At 36.9% G+C, this 13,198-nt stretch overlaps 1 protein-coding gene across 2 annotated transcripts in view; it reads right to left on the reverse strand.

Moving 5' to 3' along the window:
• Positions 1-4,685, reverse strand: part of Fign (fidgetin, microtubule severing factor) — a 119,994-nt gene extending 115,309 nt beyond the window's left edge. Inside the window, exons 1-2 of one of the 2 annotated variants that reach the window (XM_047546432.1) lie at positions 4,154-4,685; positions 3,211-3,380 (exon numbers count right to left, since the gene is read on the reverse strand). In XM_047546432.1, the coding sequence (XP_047402388.1) occupies positions 3,211-3,235 (25 nt within the window). In that variant the 5' untranslated portion in view covers positions 3,236-3,380; positions 4,154-4,685. The remainder of the gene's footprint in view (positions 1-3,210; positions 3,381-4,153) is intronic. The other variant, XM_047546433.1, reaches the window with a different exon arrangement.
• Between the last annotated feature and the right edge of the window lie 8,513 nt (positions 4,686-13,198).

Below are 13,198 nucleotides of genomic sequence, written 5' to 3' on the forward strand. Positions count from 1 at the left end.
TTTTTCAGAAAATAGATATTTCTTGAAATAACTGCAAGGAGACCCTATAAACTATCTTTTTAGGAGAAAAGCAAAGCAAGTCAAGTCACATGCATAGCTTCCAAACACAAGTCTTACCCTCTTCCAGGAAAACAACAATAAGATTTTATTACCCTGCTATGATTCTTTCATTTCAGACATGATTAATTAGCAAGTATTACAATCCTCAAAACTCCCACCACACTCCTCTGCTTATTTAATAGTCTTATATGAAAAAAACAAGTAGCCACCAGCAGTATAAGACAAGTATCCAAAAACTATTTCAAAGAAAGAATACTACTTTCATATCTTCACCTCCAAGAATAAGCAGGCTGCTCTTAACTGCTTTCACAAAATGTTATTCTTTAAACTTGGTCATTTTTTTAACAATACCTTTTGAATTTTGAATAATAGATGTAACATATTCAGTATTCAAGAATATATGACATGTTTAATCTGATACCTCTATTTTCAGGCTGAAATTCCAAAGAACTTGTAGTCCATGCAGCTTATACTGATAACCATTCACATGCACAATTAATAAACAATAGAAATGCTGTATACAATCATATTTGGGGACACAGTTTCCATAGGAAAAATGTTTCTTTCCCAATAAAAGCAAATTTGTCACAAAATGAAGATAGGAAACAAAAAATAAAAGAGGGAAGGAAGAGAGAACTCTAAAATTTAAATGAATGAAAGACTCTGACACTCTTTATATCCTTCCAAATACTCTTTCAAAATAATTTTCCTTTTGAACAATCTGTTTCCAAAATGTCCATATTAACCAAAAAGCCAGAATTAACTGAATGTATTACAAATGTATATTTTAACAATCATCAGTTTATGAAGCCTGGGATTTCCCCTTCAGCCTTTCAACTATGATGGCTTGAAAACTTCACACACAGTACAATACTAATAAATAGATCTTGTTGGTTCCAGGAAACACTTTTTTAAAAAAAATCTATACTGGTCAAAATATCCTTGCCTTTTTTTTTTTTTTTTTTTTTTTTTTTTCCTGTTGTATTAAATTTAGGATCAAAAACATCAAAGCAGCTTCCACCTCGGACCTAACTTTTAGAGGATCAATGTGACAACGCAGTCCCTGATAGATGTTTCTCTTGATAAACGACTTGTTCAAAAGAGACATTGTAGCTTTCATTTCCTGACCACAACACACTTTTAATTTGCAACAGCAGAGCTGCCAGAGTGTGAGCGCTTGCCCACTTTCTAGCCTTTTAGGTTTGTAGCTGTTTCCCTTAGGCCACACATTGGAGACAAACAAAATCTAAAAATAATCAGAGTAATAGAATTAGAAAACAGGAGTCACAAATACCACTTTCTACATATACACAAGTATCTCCTGTGTATATATATCTCTGTGTGTATGTATACATATACTTATTCCTCCAAAAAATTCTAGCGTGTGATAGCAACACTTCTCCTTATGAACATCATTTGCACATCAAACATTTAAACACACAGAGAAATAAATTATGTGACTATTATTTAATAGTAAGTAGAGGACTTGGGGGGAGCAATTTACACACTTAAATCTGCAGTTAAATGTCATGAATTATATGATTGCCTATTTCAGCATGTTTTTTATATATTATTGCAATGATTATTATTACTACTACTCAGAAATCACATTTAAGTATCAATACGGTGAACAGTCAAACCATCCAATTTCTGCTCTCAGCACATTGTCCGAGCTCCGATTTAAAATTTATAAATGTAATATCCTCCTCATCACAGGCAGCAGCCCAATCTGCTCTGAATATATATTACAGCTTTAACATCACAGAGGGAAATCGCCCATCTGGCAATCCCATTCGCTCCAACAGCTCCGGGGGAAAAAAACCTGTGCTCTCTCCTCCTTAAAACATTTCTTAGGGCAAATTATGTGCATCTAAAATAAACAGTCTTCTTATTGATCGCTTCAAAGTCAACAAGTTCCAAATGCAAAATTCAATCAAATCCTTTCTATCGTGTAAGAGCGGTGTGTGTTCAGCTCTATAGTCACCAGAGTCCAACCAGAAGTGCATGTCGCGCAACGGGTCTTGAAGTCCCTTTCCTTGTATTCACATTTGTGTTCTGAGAGAGCAGTGACCACGGCCACACTACAGATGCCTGGCAGCTTTGCCCCCCTGTTATTTCTTTCTCTCACATTCTCTCCTTCTTTCTCTCTTTTCAGGAGAAATTCATGGTGGTGGAATAAATGTAACAGCAACAACAACAACAAAAAAGAAAAACAGCTTAAAGTGGACATATCCTTTGATTATGCAAAACACTTTAACATCTTTTTGTTGTTGTTGTTCCCTCTTAGTCTTAATTGAATATCACACAGTGTACACACAGCACGGCCACAAGAGCCATTGAAAACCCCCTCTCACTCCATTTAACTGACTTTTTTCTTTCTTTTTTTTTTGCAAAGAAAGAGGAAAGAGCGATTTCAAATGAAGTCAATTTCAGTGCCTGATTATTTAATTCTGTCACAGGTTAAAAGTAAAAAGCGCTGACAGGCAGACAAGTGAAAGGCAAGGAAAAAAATTAACCACTGTTCCTTGTAATAAGGACTTTGACCAGTCAAAATATATAGTTTGTTTTTATGTAAAAGATATACCTTCATTCACTCACCCCAAAAAAAACTACACAGAGGAACCGATCACTCCACAAAGTGCAATCATGAAGAGAGCAGATAGCCAAATTGCATTGATAGGTTGAGAAAGAAAAAGAAAATTTCACCCAGTTCTGTGTGTGTACATATATATATACTTTCTTTACTTAGAAATCTTTCTCCACACTCCCGCCCTCTCCCCTCTGCCCCCCACCTCCTCAAAAAAAAAAAAAAAAAAAAAAAACCCACACTGAGTTTAACTAATTTACATACCATTTGACTTCAGCCGTTATGCAGTGCATTACTAGTAACATGCAACTTCAGGATTACAGCTAAACCCAATAAAAGTGGACTCAAGTAATATGTTAATCAAAACTAAAATACATAAACAAGTAATAACAAATGCAAAAAGCATGGTGACAGATTAAAATAAACATGTACATTTTTTAAATAAAAAAGAATTAGGTATCATGAGCATCTGCTTCTCAAGCAGTCTCCAATGGTTTTATCATGCTATTTAATTTGTCTTTCCTATTTAGATGCAAAGGAAGTAAATTCCAAAACTGACATACCATAAACACTGGTGCTACTGATCATTTCTTGCTGGCAGCACAAAAAGCTGAATTGGATTTCTCACAAGCAGGAATTCCAAAGGTTGCTTTTCATTAAAGCCACTTTTCCTCTCAGCTATCAAATGTCACTGCCTTGAAACGTGGGCCCTTTCGTCAGGTATTCATTTAACCTACATGCATATAATTAAGGGGGAAAGCAACATCAACAAAAAGGGGATCTCAGATCACAGGAGAAGAAAGAAAGGAAAAAAAGCACATGACCAGGAATGCAAGTCCATGTCAATTTCACTCACTCCCATTGAAACTAACAAGAGCTCCGGGGAGGACGGTAATAGGATCAGTGGATTGTATATACCATTAAATTATACATCTTTCTCTCCCATTCCTTGCCAACAATACGCCCACCACGCTGTACCCCCTCCAAATGATGTGCTTACATTTTTCTGCAACCGATCTTCTGACATTTTTCTGGTTCCCCCAGCCATGAGATTGTAATTTAACCTCAACTTTTCGTGTGTGTGCAAGATTCTTATTTACACTTCTTATTTACTTAGAAGTTAGTTCCCGAAGAAAGTCTAGCCCCACCCTATGGCTCCGCTTTCTTATTTATTTTATTTTTGAAGTAAAAAGATAGTAATAAGTAAGCCCAATATAGCGAAAAACGAGATTCTTTCAATCGCGAACTCTTAATCCCATACTATTGTTACAATGATTAAGCAGCTAAAATATGCATTATAATGTTTCAGGGCTACTTTGTACAGAGAAATTAGACAGCAGGTTGGCGTACAGAATAGAAACGAATGCAAATTAAATTTAATGTTTACGGCACAACTCGAAGATCTCTTTTTATTACAGGTCTTGGATCTATTTATAGTCTTTAAAAATAAAACAAAAACAAAAACAAATTTAAACAGATGGTAGAAAACTACGAAGCTCCTCTTACCTGAACGCGCGGAGCAAGAACCCGATAGGTTAGCGTAGCATCGATCCGATGTGTTTGCTGATGAATGGAAGCTAGGGTTAAGTGAAGGTGCCTATGATTTGAAATCATTCCAAGTTTTTGAAGGGAAGACGGACTGCAGCCTCTGCCATGTTGGAATTTCAAACCCAAAACAGCTGCTTGGAAGGAGCCAGCATGCCAGAGGCTGAGCGCAGGCGCAGAGCGCCGCCGAGCCAAATTCAAATCACTTTCACACTAAGAGCCAAAGATCAGTTTTCAAAGGAGAGAGGGAGAAAGAGACCGAGGCTGCCGTGAGGGAGAGAAGACGGGAGGCAGTGGCGAGAGGCGGGCAGTGGAGAGAGACGGGCAGCGGGAGGACCGAGAGGGAGAGGGAGAGGCGCACGGAGCCCGCGGAGCTGGAGGGGGAGAAAGGGAGGCGGGAGGCGAGCTGGCGAGCGAGCTAGAGACGCGCCAGAGATTCATGGGCAGGGAGGGCTCTATGGCCGCGCCGCGCCGGCCGGCCGGCCGCTCGGGTCATGTTACACGGCCGGGGCCGCGGCGGCCGCCCAGCCTCGCCGACGCGCTCACGCTGCCCGGAGGGGGCCCCGAGGTCATGATTACGCGCGCTGGGACTCGGAGCTCTCCCTGCCCGCACTCTCGGGAAGCCCAGCCTGGGGACAGGGGAGCGACGCCTTAAGGGGAAGGGGCCTTTCTCTCCCACGCGTGACCGGCCAGCCCTTGCGCTCACGAGCCAGCCTCGGAGGGCCCGGGACACGGCTGCGCTGCTTCCAGCCCTGCGGGCCCCTCCCTGGCGTCTCCGGCCCTCTGGACAGCTGCGGCCTGTCCACCCTTCCCCAGCCTCCCCTGGACTCCACGAACAGGACAAGATCTGGCCCTCAGAGCCAGGACCTCACCCGCACCTTCCCCTGGGCCCCCAGCACCAGCTAGAAAATGACTTTATCTGCCAAGAAGAGGCAACTTCGGGAGGAAAATCTGCATTGAGCCTGTTCTCCTCCCCCTCCTCCCTGTGAATAAATAAAATCATAAGTGTCTAGGTGTGCGGTCCCCTCTCAAACTCCCTGGCTCCCCTCCCTACCTCCCCCAGGCGGCTCTGGCTGGGGAAAGCAGCGCCTCGGGGCCCCCGGTGCGGGCTTACTGGTGCGCAGGCATAGACGTTAGGCTTCTCCTTTCCCAACCCCCCTCCATAGAGTAATCTGGGGACCCAGGAGTGGGAAGCGAGTAGGGGCTTTGTGGTGCTGGGAGCTGAGAAAGAATGAAATGTGCAGTTGAGTGTGTTGCTCGCATCCCAGGGAGCAATGCAGTGCTGATTGTCTGTTGCTGAGATAGTCTTTTGTTCCGAACATAAGGTTTAAGAAACACACACACGTTTTCTGGGGTCTCTTGTTAGATGTAAATGTGCTGCATCCAGACGCTTACTATGCAGTGTAAGCTCAGTTGGTTTACTAATCACCCCGCCCCACCCCCAAACAATCAGGATCATTTGAATGGGAACCTCATTCAGACTTCTAGGCTGAGAGTATTGCCTTCAACCTATTTCATTCTAGACTAGCCAACCATCCAACTGAGATAATAAAGCAAACAATAACATTTGATCATGATGTCTACGAGATAATGTGCCCGGCAAAGTTCTTTAGGAATTGTAATGAGAAAGAGAGTGAGTTGGGTAATAATTTCTCTTCATTTTCATTAAATATGACTTTAATAGATAAATGGTGAGTTTATACTTCGGCCTGGTGGATATTCAGTCCACTGTATTTCAACTAAGCTAAGAATGAACGAGGCAAATTATGTATTGGACCAGGAAGTCATCAAGCTGAAAATGTTACCTTTGAAGATTGGAACCAAAAACGTTCTTGTTTAGAACTCACCCTCCTTGTAACTATTCACATCTCCCCCAGTTTCTCTGCTGTAGCTTTCTCTGCTGTAGCTTTTATATCAACTCTCCGGATACTGAAAAATCAGCTTTTAAAAAAATACCAGACATATATACTTTGAAATGTATTTCATTCTCCTTTTGTGATTTTTCTTACATGCAAATAGATGCATTTAGCTAACAATGAGAAAGAAAAATTATTTTGGTTAAATCTAGGCAGATGATGGAATATAAAGACAAAAAATGTGATTTGAGATCTTAACAAATATTTCTAAGGAATGAGAATTCTATTTGGAATAGATTTGACCTTTCTGCACATTTACAAAATAGGTAGAACTAGGCTTTGAAACAGAACAGAACTTTATTCTGATGTAACAGAAAACACTGAAACACCTTTAGTTATATTTTATAAGATAGCTTTGAAAATGATATTATGAAAAATTGTTCACCACAGAGAACTAAGTGCAGGAAATATCTTTGGGTCCTTGTTGGATTAAGTACAGTCAAATTTAAAAAAAAAATGTTCACTCTTAATTTCAGTTATTGCCCATTTGTGAAATGACAACCAGAAGTCCTCTGGACACACAGCAAATGCTGGGAGCAATTCATTCAAAACTGTTCTGTCCTTGTTTAAAAACTTCAAAGCTCATCAACCTTTAACACTAGATTACTAGTACTAAATTTACAGTTCCTTGTGTAAATCAAAATATTGAATTATATATATAATAGAATAGCTGTTGAGTAAAAAAATAACGTATTTTGATGACAAGTCATTCACTTGCAATATCTCAAATAAAATAATCCCTACTCTTTAAAAAGGAGAGGAAAAAGTGTGGTTACCAAGTTTATTAATAGATAATAACTAGTAGTTTTTTCAAATCCTTTATATATTCATTTTAAATATTATAAAATCCATTGCTCAACATACCAATGGATTTAATTAACTGTGGAATCAAAGAAAGAGGAAACTATTCAAAAGAGCACTGCATGTATTTACACAGTTTAAAAATTGTTCAAAATTACATATACTCCGGGGGAAAGAGACTTACATAATAGAATATACATTATGGGATTTGCATGACTAATAAGATCCACAGTGGGTTTGTCATTGTCCTACTTCTAACGTTTTTTTTGTTGTTGCTGTTTTTTTTTTTTTTCTTTTTTTTTTTTTCCTTTTAGGTATAGGCAAAAGTTGCTGTTCCCTGGTTATTTTTAGTAAAAGGAAATAAAACCTTACTTTGTTTTTCGTGGAGGTTTAACTACTTTGTTTGCAATGTTTGCAAAGTGTTTTTGTTGTTGTTTTAATAAAACTATCTTTACTGATAGTGATATGATTAAGTAGCATTTTAGTGATCATCATATTCTATGTGCATTTATCTTTAAAACTTTTATTGAATAGAAATTTTCTGGACATAACTGATATATCTCTATAATATGTTTTATGAAACTTTTTTGTGGTAACATAAAAATTAGAAATTAAGCACTTAAAGAAGTTTAAATGAGCTTATCAAGGAAACAGTTAATACAGGGAAGAACCTATTTGACTAATTTTTTCCCATTGCATTAGTTACATTTCTTTCATTTAATTTTACTTTTTAAATATGGAGACATAAAAACAAAATGAATTATATTTTAACAAAAGCATCAATTTCTAATACATGTTATATTTTGACCTGGGGTATTTAAGAAAACCAAAAGAAAAATGAACATAACTATTATTTTTTCTTCAGGAATGTGTGTACACATGTTATATAAGTGTGTGTATATTCTTTTCAAGTTAATTCAGGAGACAAGAATTGTACTTTTCCCTTGTTCTTTTTTTCCACGTAATAAAAGCAACAATAACAAAAATGTAGGCTAAAGAAATAAACAAGGTGATATTGCATGAGATTTTGCAGATGGTCATATGCTTTCCTGCACTGGACAAAAGATACTATGAGCTAGGGTGGACATAGAGAAGTGCTTTACCTGTGTGACTTATCCTTAGTATGTGCTTTTCCATAGGAAAGGAAAGGAAAAGATGGTTGTAAGTAGAAGGTGACAGAAGGAAGAAAAGTTTAGAGAGATGAGGATGACAAGATATTTTAACTTCAATACTAAATATTTTAATAAAGCATTAAATAATACCTTTTCCAAATTTCTGTTTCAAAAGGTATTCTACGACTTAGTAGCTGTTTATGAAATCAAGACTTTTTTTTTTTTTCACATTGCTCACAAATCCACAGTAGGCCTTGAACTAATGAATCAGTGATACAATAATTTTTCAATCCTTCCATAAAGTTGCAGTTTATTTTAAGGATCCTCATTTGTACTTCAGTTCATCTAAGCCTATTGAAAAGTTTTATTATGCCCCCCCTCAAAATAAAGACTAGTGAAGATATTGACCTCATTGAGTAAAATCACTCAAATTCTTTCAGAACTACACTTACTTCCAGATACTATGAAATGTTGTTAGAGTGGTCCATATAGCTTCTCACTGATCTAGCCCTATGGTGGAGAGGAACTGGTGGAGAGTTCCATGATGATGGGTTCACTCAAGATATTTTCTTGGTTATACAGAAATGTATTCTTCTAATTATCTGAGGATTATATTTTTTTTCATTCATATATTTGTAGTATTCATATCTTTACTGACAACTCTACCTGATTTTGCATGATTCTCAATTTTGTTCAGAAAGTGCATTCTGAATATTTACTATGGTTAAATGTATTACACTAAAAATTGCAAAGGATTTAAAGAAAAATGACATTAACATTTTAAGCATGAAGTTAGATAAATATAGCTCAAAGTGAATATTATAAGTACACTAATCAAATACTTGTGCCCAGAAGAAGATATGGGTTTATTCTTGAAGGAGAGGGCATCTTTTTGGACTTTGTGGTTTTCATCTTAAACTCCCAAGCACAAACTGCTTGTATTTTGCATATACTGTTTTCTTTATACCTTCTGTGCTTCTTTTGTCATTGTGCTCTCTGCCTGAAGTGACTTTTACCCTCCTCTTTTGTGAGCTAACTCCCTGGAGACTTTGAGCACTTACCTCCTCCAGGGACAAACCCCAACCTTCCTAAGGCATATAAAGTATTTTGCCCCAGGCATTCATTGAAATCTACATCTCTATCTGTACCTTCACATCATTCAGAAGTATCCTTGTGTTTGACTCCTCCAGCAGATTCTGAGCTTCTTGAAGGCAGGCAAACTTCCATTTTGATTTTCCCCCAGTGCCTAAATTAATAATGACAATCCTGAATAAATGGCTACTGAGGAAACTAACAAGTTGATGAAAAAAGAAAATAGAGTTGAGTGAAGGTACATAGGAAATGGTGGGGGGGGGGGATCTTTGCAGGAAACAGCTGATTGTCTAGTTTGGCTGAAACTTTGCTTAACACCAGTAGGGAGTGGGAAATAAGGATGGAAATCAGAAATGGGAAATGTATTGCAGAGGAACTCCATTGAGTCTCTGATAGAAAGGTTTATATTTCATAGGTAGGTAACAGGGAGATCTAGAAGTTTTTTAAGCAAGAAATTTAGATGGGTTTTAAGAAGATTAGAGTTAACAGAACCCTGACTTTAAGAAGATAGATTTAACAGAACTGGAAATGGGGAGACCAGTTGGGAAGTTATTGCCATTGTCTATCATTTTCTGGTCCCTCAAACTGTCAATCTTTCTTGTAGGGTTTGGAGATATACTTCCTTGCCTTTTTTATAGATGTTCTATTTGTATTGATTGCTCAATACTCCATGTTCATTTTGTAATATTATAAAATTTCAGTGTGTTTAAAAGCATTCATTTAATGTCAAAGATATAAAAAAAGGACAATACATTGGAATTGAATTTTTTTTCCCTCAACCTGAACATAGTCTTTTGACTCATTATTCTGCCTCCTTCCTTGATGAGCACTTTACAATTAGTTCCACTCACACTGAACTTTTAGCTTAGAAGGTATTGCATTTTCAAGAGAAGTAATGGTCGAAGATAGGAAAGGTCTTCCCTGTAGTATGTTTGAACAAGCAAAGTAAGCAAAATGAATTTGTTTTTTATATACTGAATAAAAAATATAAATGTACATTTCCTTCATTTAAAGTATATTAAAGTTTCCTAAGCAGGGCTTTTAATTCATTTAAAACAGCATTAGGTTAGGTGGGCTGTTGGTGCTTTGAATTAATGTGCAAGCTGTTAATCTCCATAGACCTGGATTTAAAATTAGACAAAGCAATAATTAGTTTGGCACCATCATTTCACTACCCAGAGGGTAATAATGTAGGTCATAAAATACTACAGCCTGGCACAAGTTTTTTTTTTTTTTTTCTTCATACAAAACAAAATCTAGTATAAGGTAGTAAGATATATATATATATATATATATATATATATACACACACACACACACACACAAACATATATATATATATATATATATATATATATGATTGTCACTAGGAAGTACAATGACTTGGCTTTTGATGTATGCTCCTTTATTCCTAAAGAGACCTAATTTCAGAAATTCTTATCAGGTTTTCCTGGTTTAAGGTGAATCTTTCCCTTCTAAGTGATACAAAGAAATCTTCATAGCTTCTCTCAGTGGCTGCTTTTCTCCCCTCTGTGTTATTTTCCCATACATCATTTATCCATTTAGCCATAGAATTAAGATTTTAATTCATACTATGCTCTTATGTTGCTGAAGTTCTTTTCCTCACTATTTTGCCATTTTGTTAAATTATAAGAAAATTATACTGTAAATATTTTTTAACATATAAAATATTGCATTCAAGTAAGTGCTTGCCATATATACCTTGATTTGTTTTCATGGCAAATGACTACTGGCAATATCAATAATTCAAGAACAGAAACAATGAAAATACAGAGGAATTGCATTTGGATACTTCTTCCTGTCAATCATCCTTGCCAGATTCCTATTTGAACATTCTGAAAATGAGGAAGACATCAGGTCTAGCCTTAAGTATGAGTAATAGTTTTCTATTTCCTTACACTGCTCACCCCAACTGAGCTTTTAAAGCACAGGTATCTTGGGTGTCTCTATATAGTTTAATATTTCAAGCTATGGAAATAATGTTTTAATATTGAATTGAAAATATATTTCATACAATATACATGTTCAGACTTTCTATTTTACATAAAGCAATATGCAAGCACCTGTTTGTATCTATAGAGATTGTTCAATGTATTAGATGAGTACATTCACAAATCATTTAAGTTGAGCTTTTCAAGTGATGTGAGACACTGATACAAACTTGCTAATGATAATTATAGAACTGATGCTGATTTAGTCATTTCAAAAAAGCCACGGAGGCATAATTAGTGTCTGAATGGCCTCAATATTGCATTATTAGGAGGCTAGGGTGAAACTTGAAATGAGAACATCAAGGCTGATAACAGAAAAGAAAACATGAAATACATACATAATTCATTCTGGGATATTATAAAGGTTTGTAACCAGAAACAATAATTTGCAGAAAGCATCTCATGTACTGGAGCCAACTGCAATCATTTGGTCAACCTGTTAAAGATCAAATAGTATATTCTTAGCTATTCTCAGTGGTGTCTTTGTAATAAAGTAGCAGCAAACAGACATTGTTTGCTTCTGGTCACTTTTAAAGAATGTTCAGTTTATCAGTAGGGACTTTAATCTCAACCTTAATAGAGTACAAAAGCAGCCTTGTTCCTGTGCTTCTCTCCTTAAGGCCACAAGCCATGTGTGTCTTTTTTTTTTTTTTTTTTTTTTTTTAAATTTAAAAGAAGCAAAATAAAATTCCCCTTTCGAGACAACTAAATGTTCTGGGTGTTTTTTCCCCCAGAGAGTAATTTTATTCACCTTTCCTTTTTTTGATGCTTTTCTTCTGTCCTTCTTGCTGATACACAGATGTGCCACTATTCTTCAGAATCATCATAGGAATGAAGCCATATGGAACCCTGGGACCCTTGCTTGCTTGACCATTATCAAATGTGTTGGTTGACTTGAGCATTATAAATATCTCCAATTTTGAACTGTCACCTTTTAGGGGGCAATGCATATGAAAAATGACACCTGAATCACATTGAACACGTAAACAGACGGTAGTGTTAGTCATTGTTTCTCATTAGCATGAGCATAAAGATAATCAGGCAAAGACATCTTTAAATATCATCTTCCTGGCTATTTCCAATGTGATTTTCAGTTTTGTTATTATTTCAGTTCCAAAAATGACAAGGTTTGAGTTGTATTGAATAGGAAAGAGTCTGGGTTGCAGCTTAGTACTATCATAAGCACTGTCCCTCCATTTCCCATTATGTCTTGCTCTCAAAACAATCAGACTTCCAAATATCTGGGTGAAAAGAGAATGAAGAGGCATGTAGGTGTGGTGGTAAACAAGAGCATAGAAAACGAACATTTGATGTAGGTGGGGTTATTATATCGATCAAATAAGTTTCAGCAGATGAAACTATATTTTGTTCTCCCAAGTCTAACAGCCAACCCACTTAATTTTTTAAAATGGAGTTAATGTATTTACTACTGTTTCTCTACCCACTATAACAACTGGTCAACATTGAACGTTACCTATGCTGTATGTAATTTAGAATTATTGACATAGCGTTCCATGGTGAGACAGACTAGAGTATCATTGGTTGGGTTTGCTCGTCAAACTTACAAGCAGGTACAGTCTTCCTAACTCTGCCTTTTCATACTGATAAGTGGAGAAGCCGAATCCATCACTTTCGGTAAGGATATTTTGGGCTGTGAGTAAAGAAAGAAATAACTAACCATAGCTCTAGTACTAACAGTTTCATTATCTCTTAATAGAAATTTGTGGGTAGAGCAGTTCTCAGGTTTCTGCTCTACAATCTGGAACATTTTGGTGATATTTGTTCCATATTATGGGTGCAACAGCTTCTGATGTCTCATGCAACAAGACTATATCCAGAGGTTTCAAGAGAGCAGAATAGAAATGATCGGCCCTTGTGAGTTGGAATTAAACCCCTTCTCTGTGAGTTGAAAAACAAATAAACAGCAACAACTATAGAGCAACTACCAAATTGAGATGGGCGACAGGGAAAATGTTGAAGCTGAAAAGTGGTCAAAGACTTGGAGGAACAAAGAGACTCAGGATAGTGGAGCAGAAGGTGGAGCCTAGGGTGAGGCAGAGTGCCAAAGGATAG

This window comes from Sciurus carolinensis, chromosome 3 (assembly GCF_902686445.1).
Source record: "Sciurus carolinensis chromosome 3, mSciCar1.2, whole genome shotgun sequence".
Classification (NCBI taxonomy): Eukaryota; Metazoa; Chordata; class Mammalia; order Rodentia; family Sciuridae; genus Sciurus; species Sciurus carolinensis.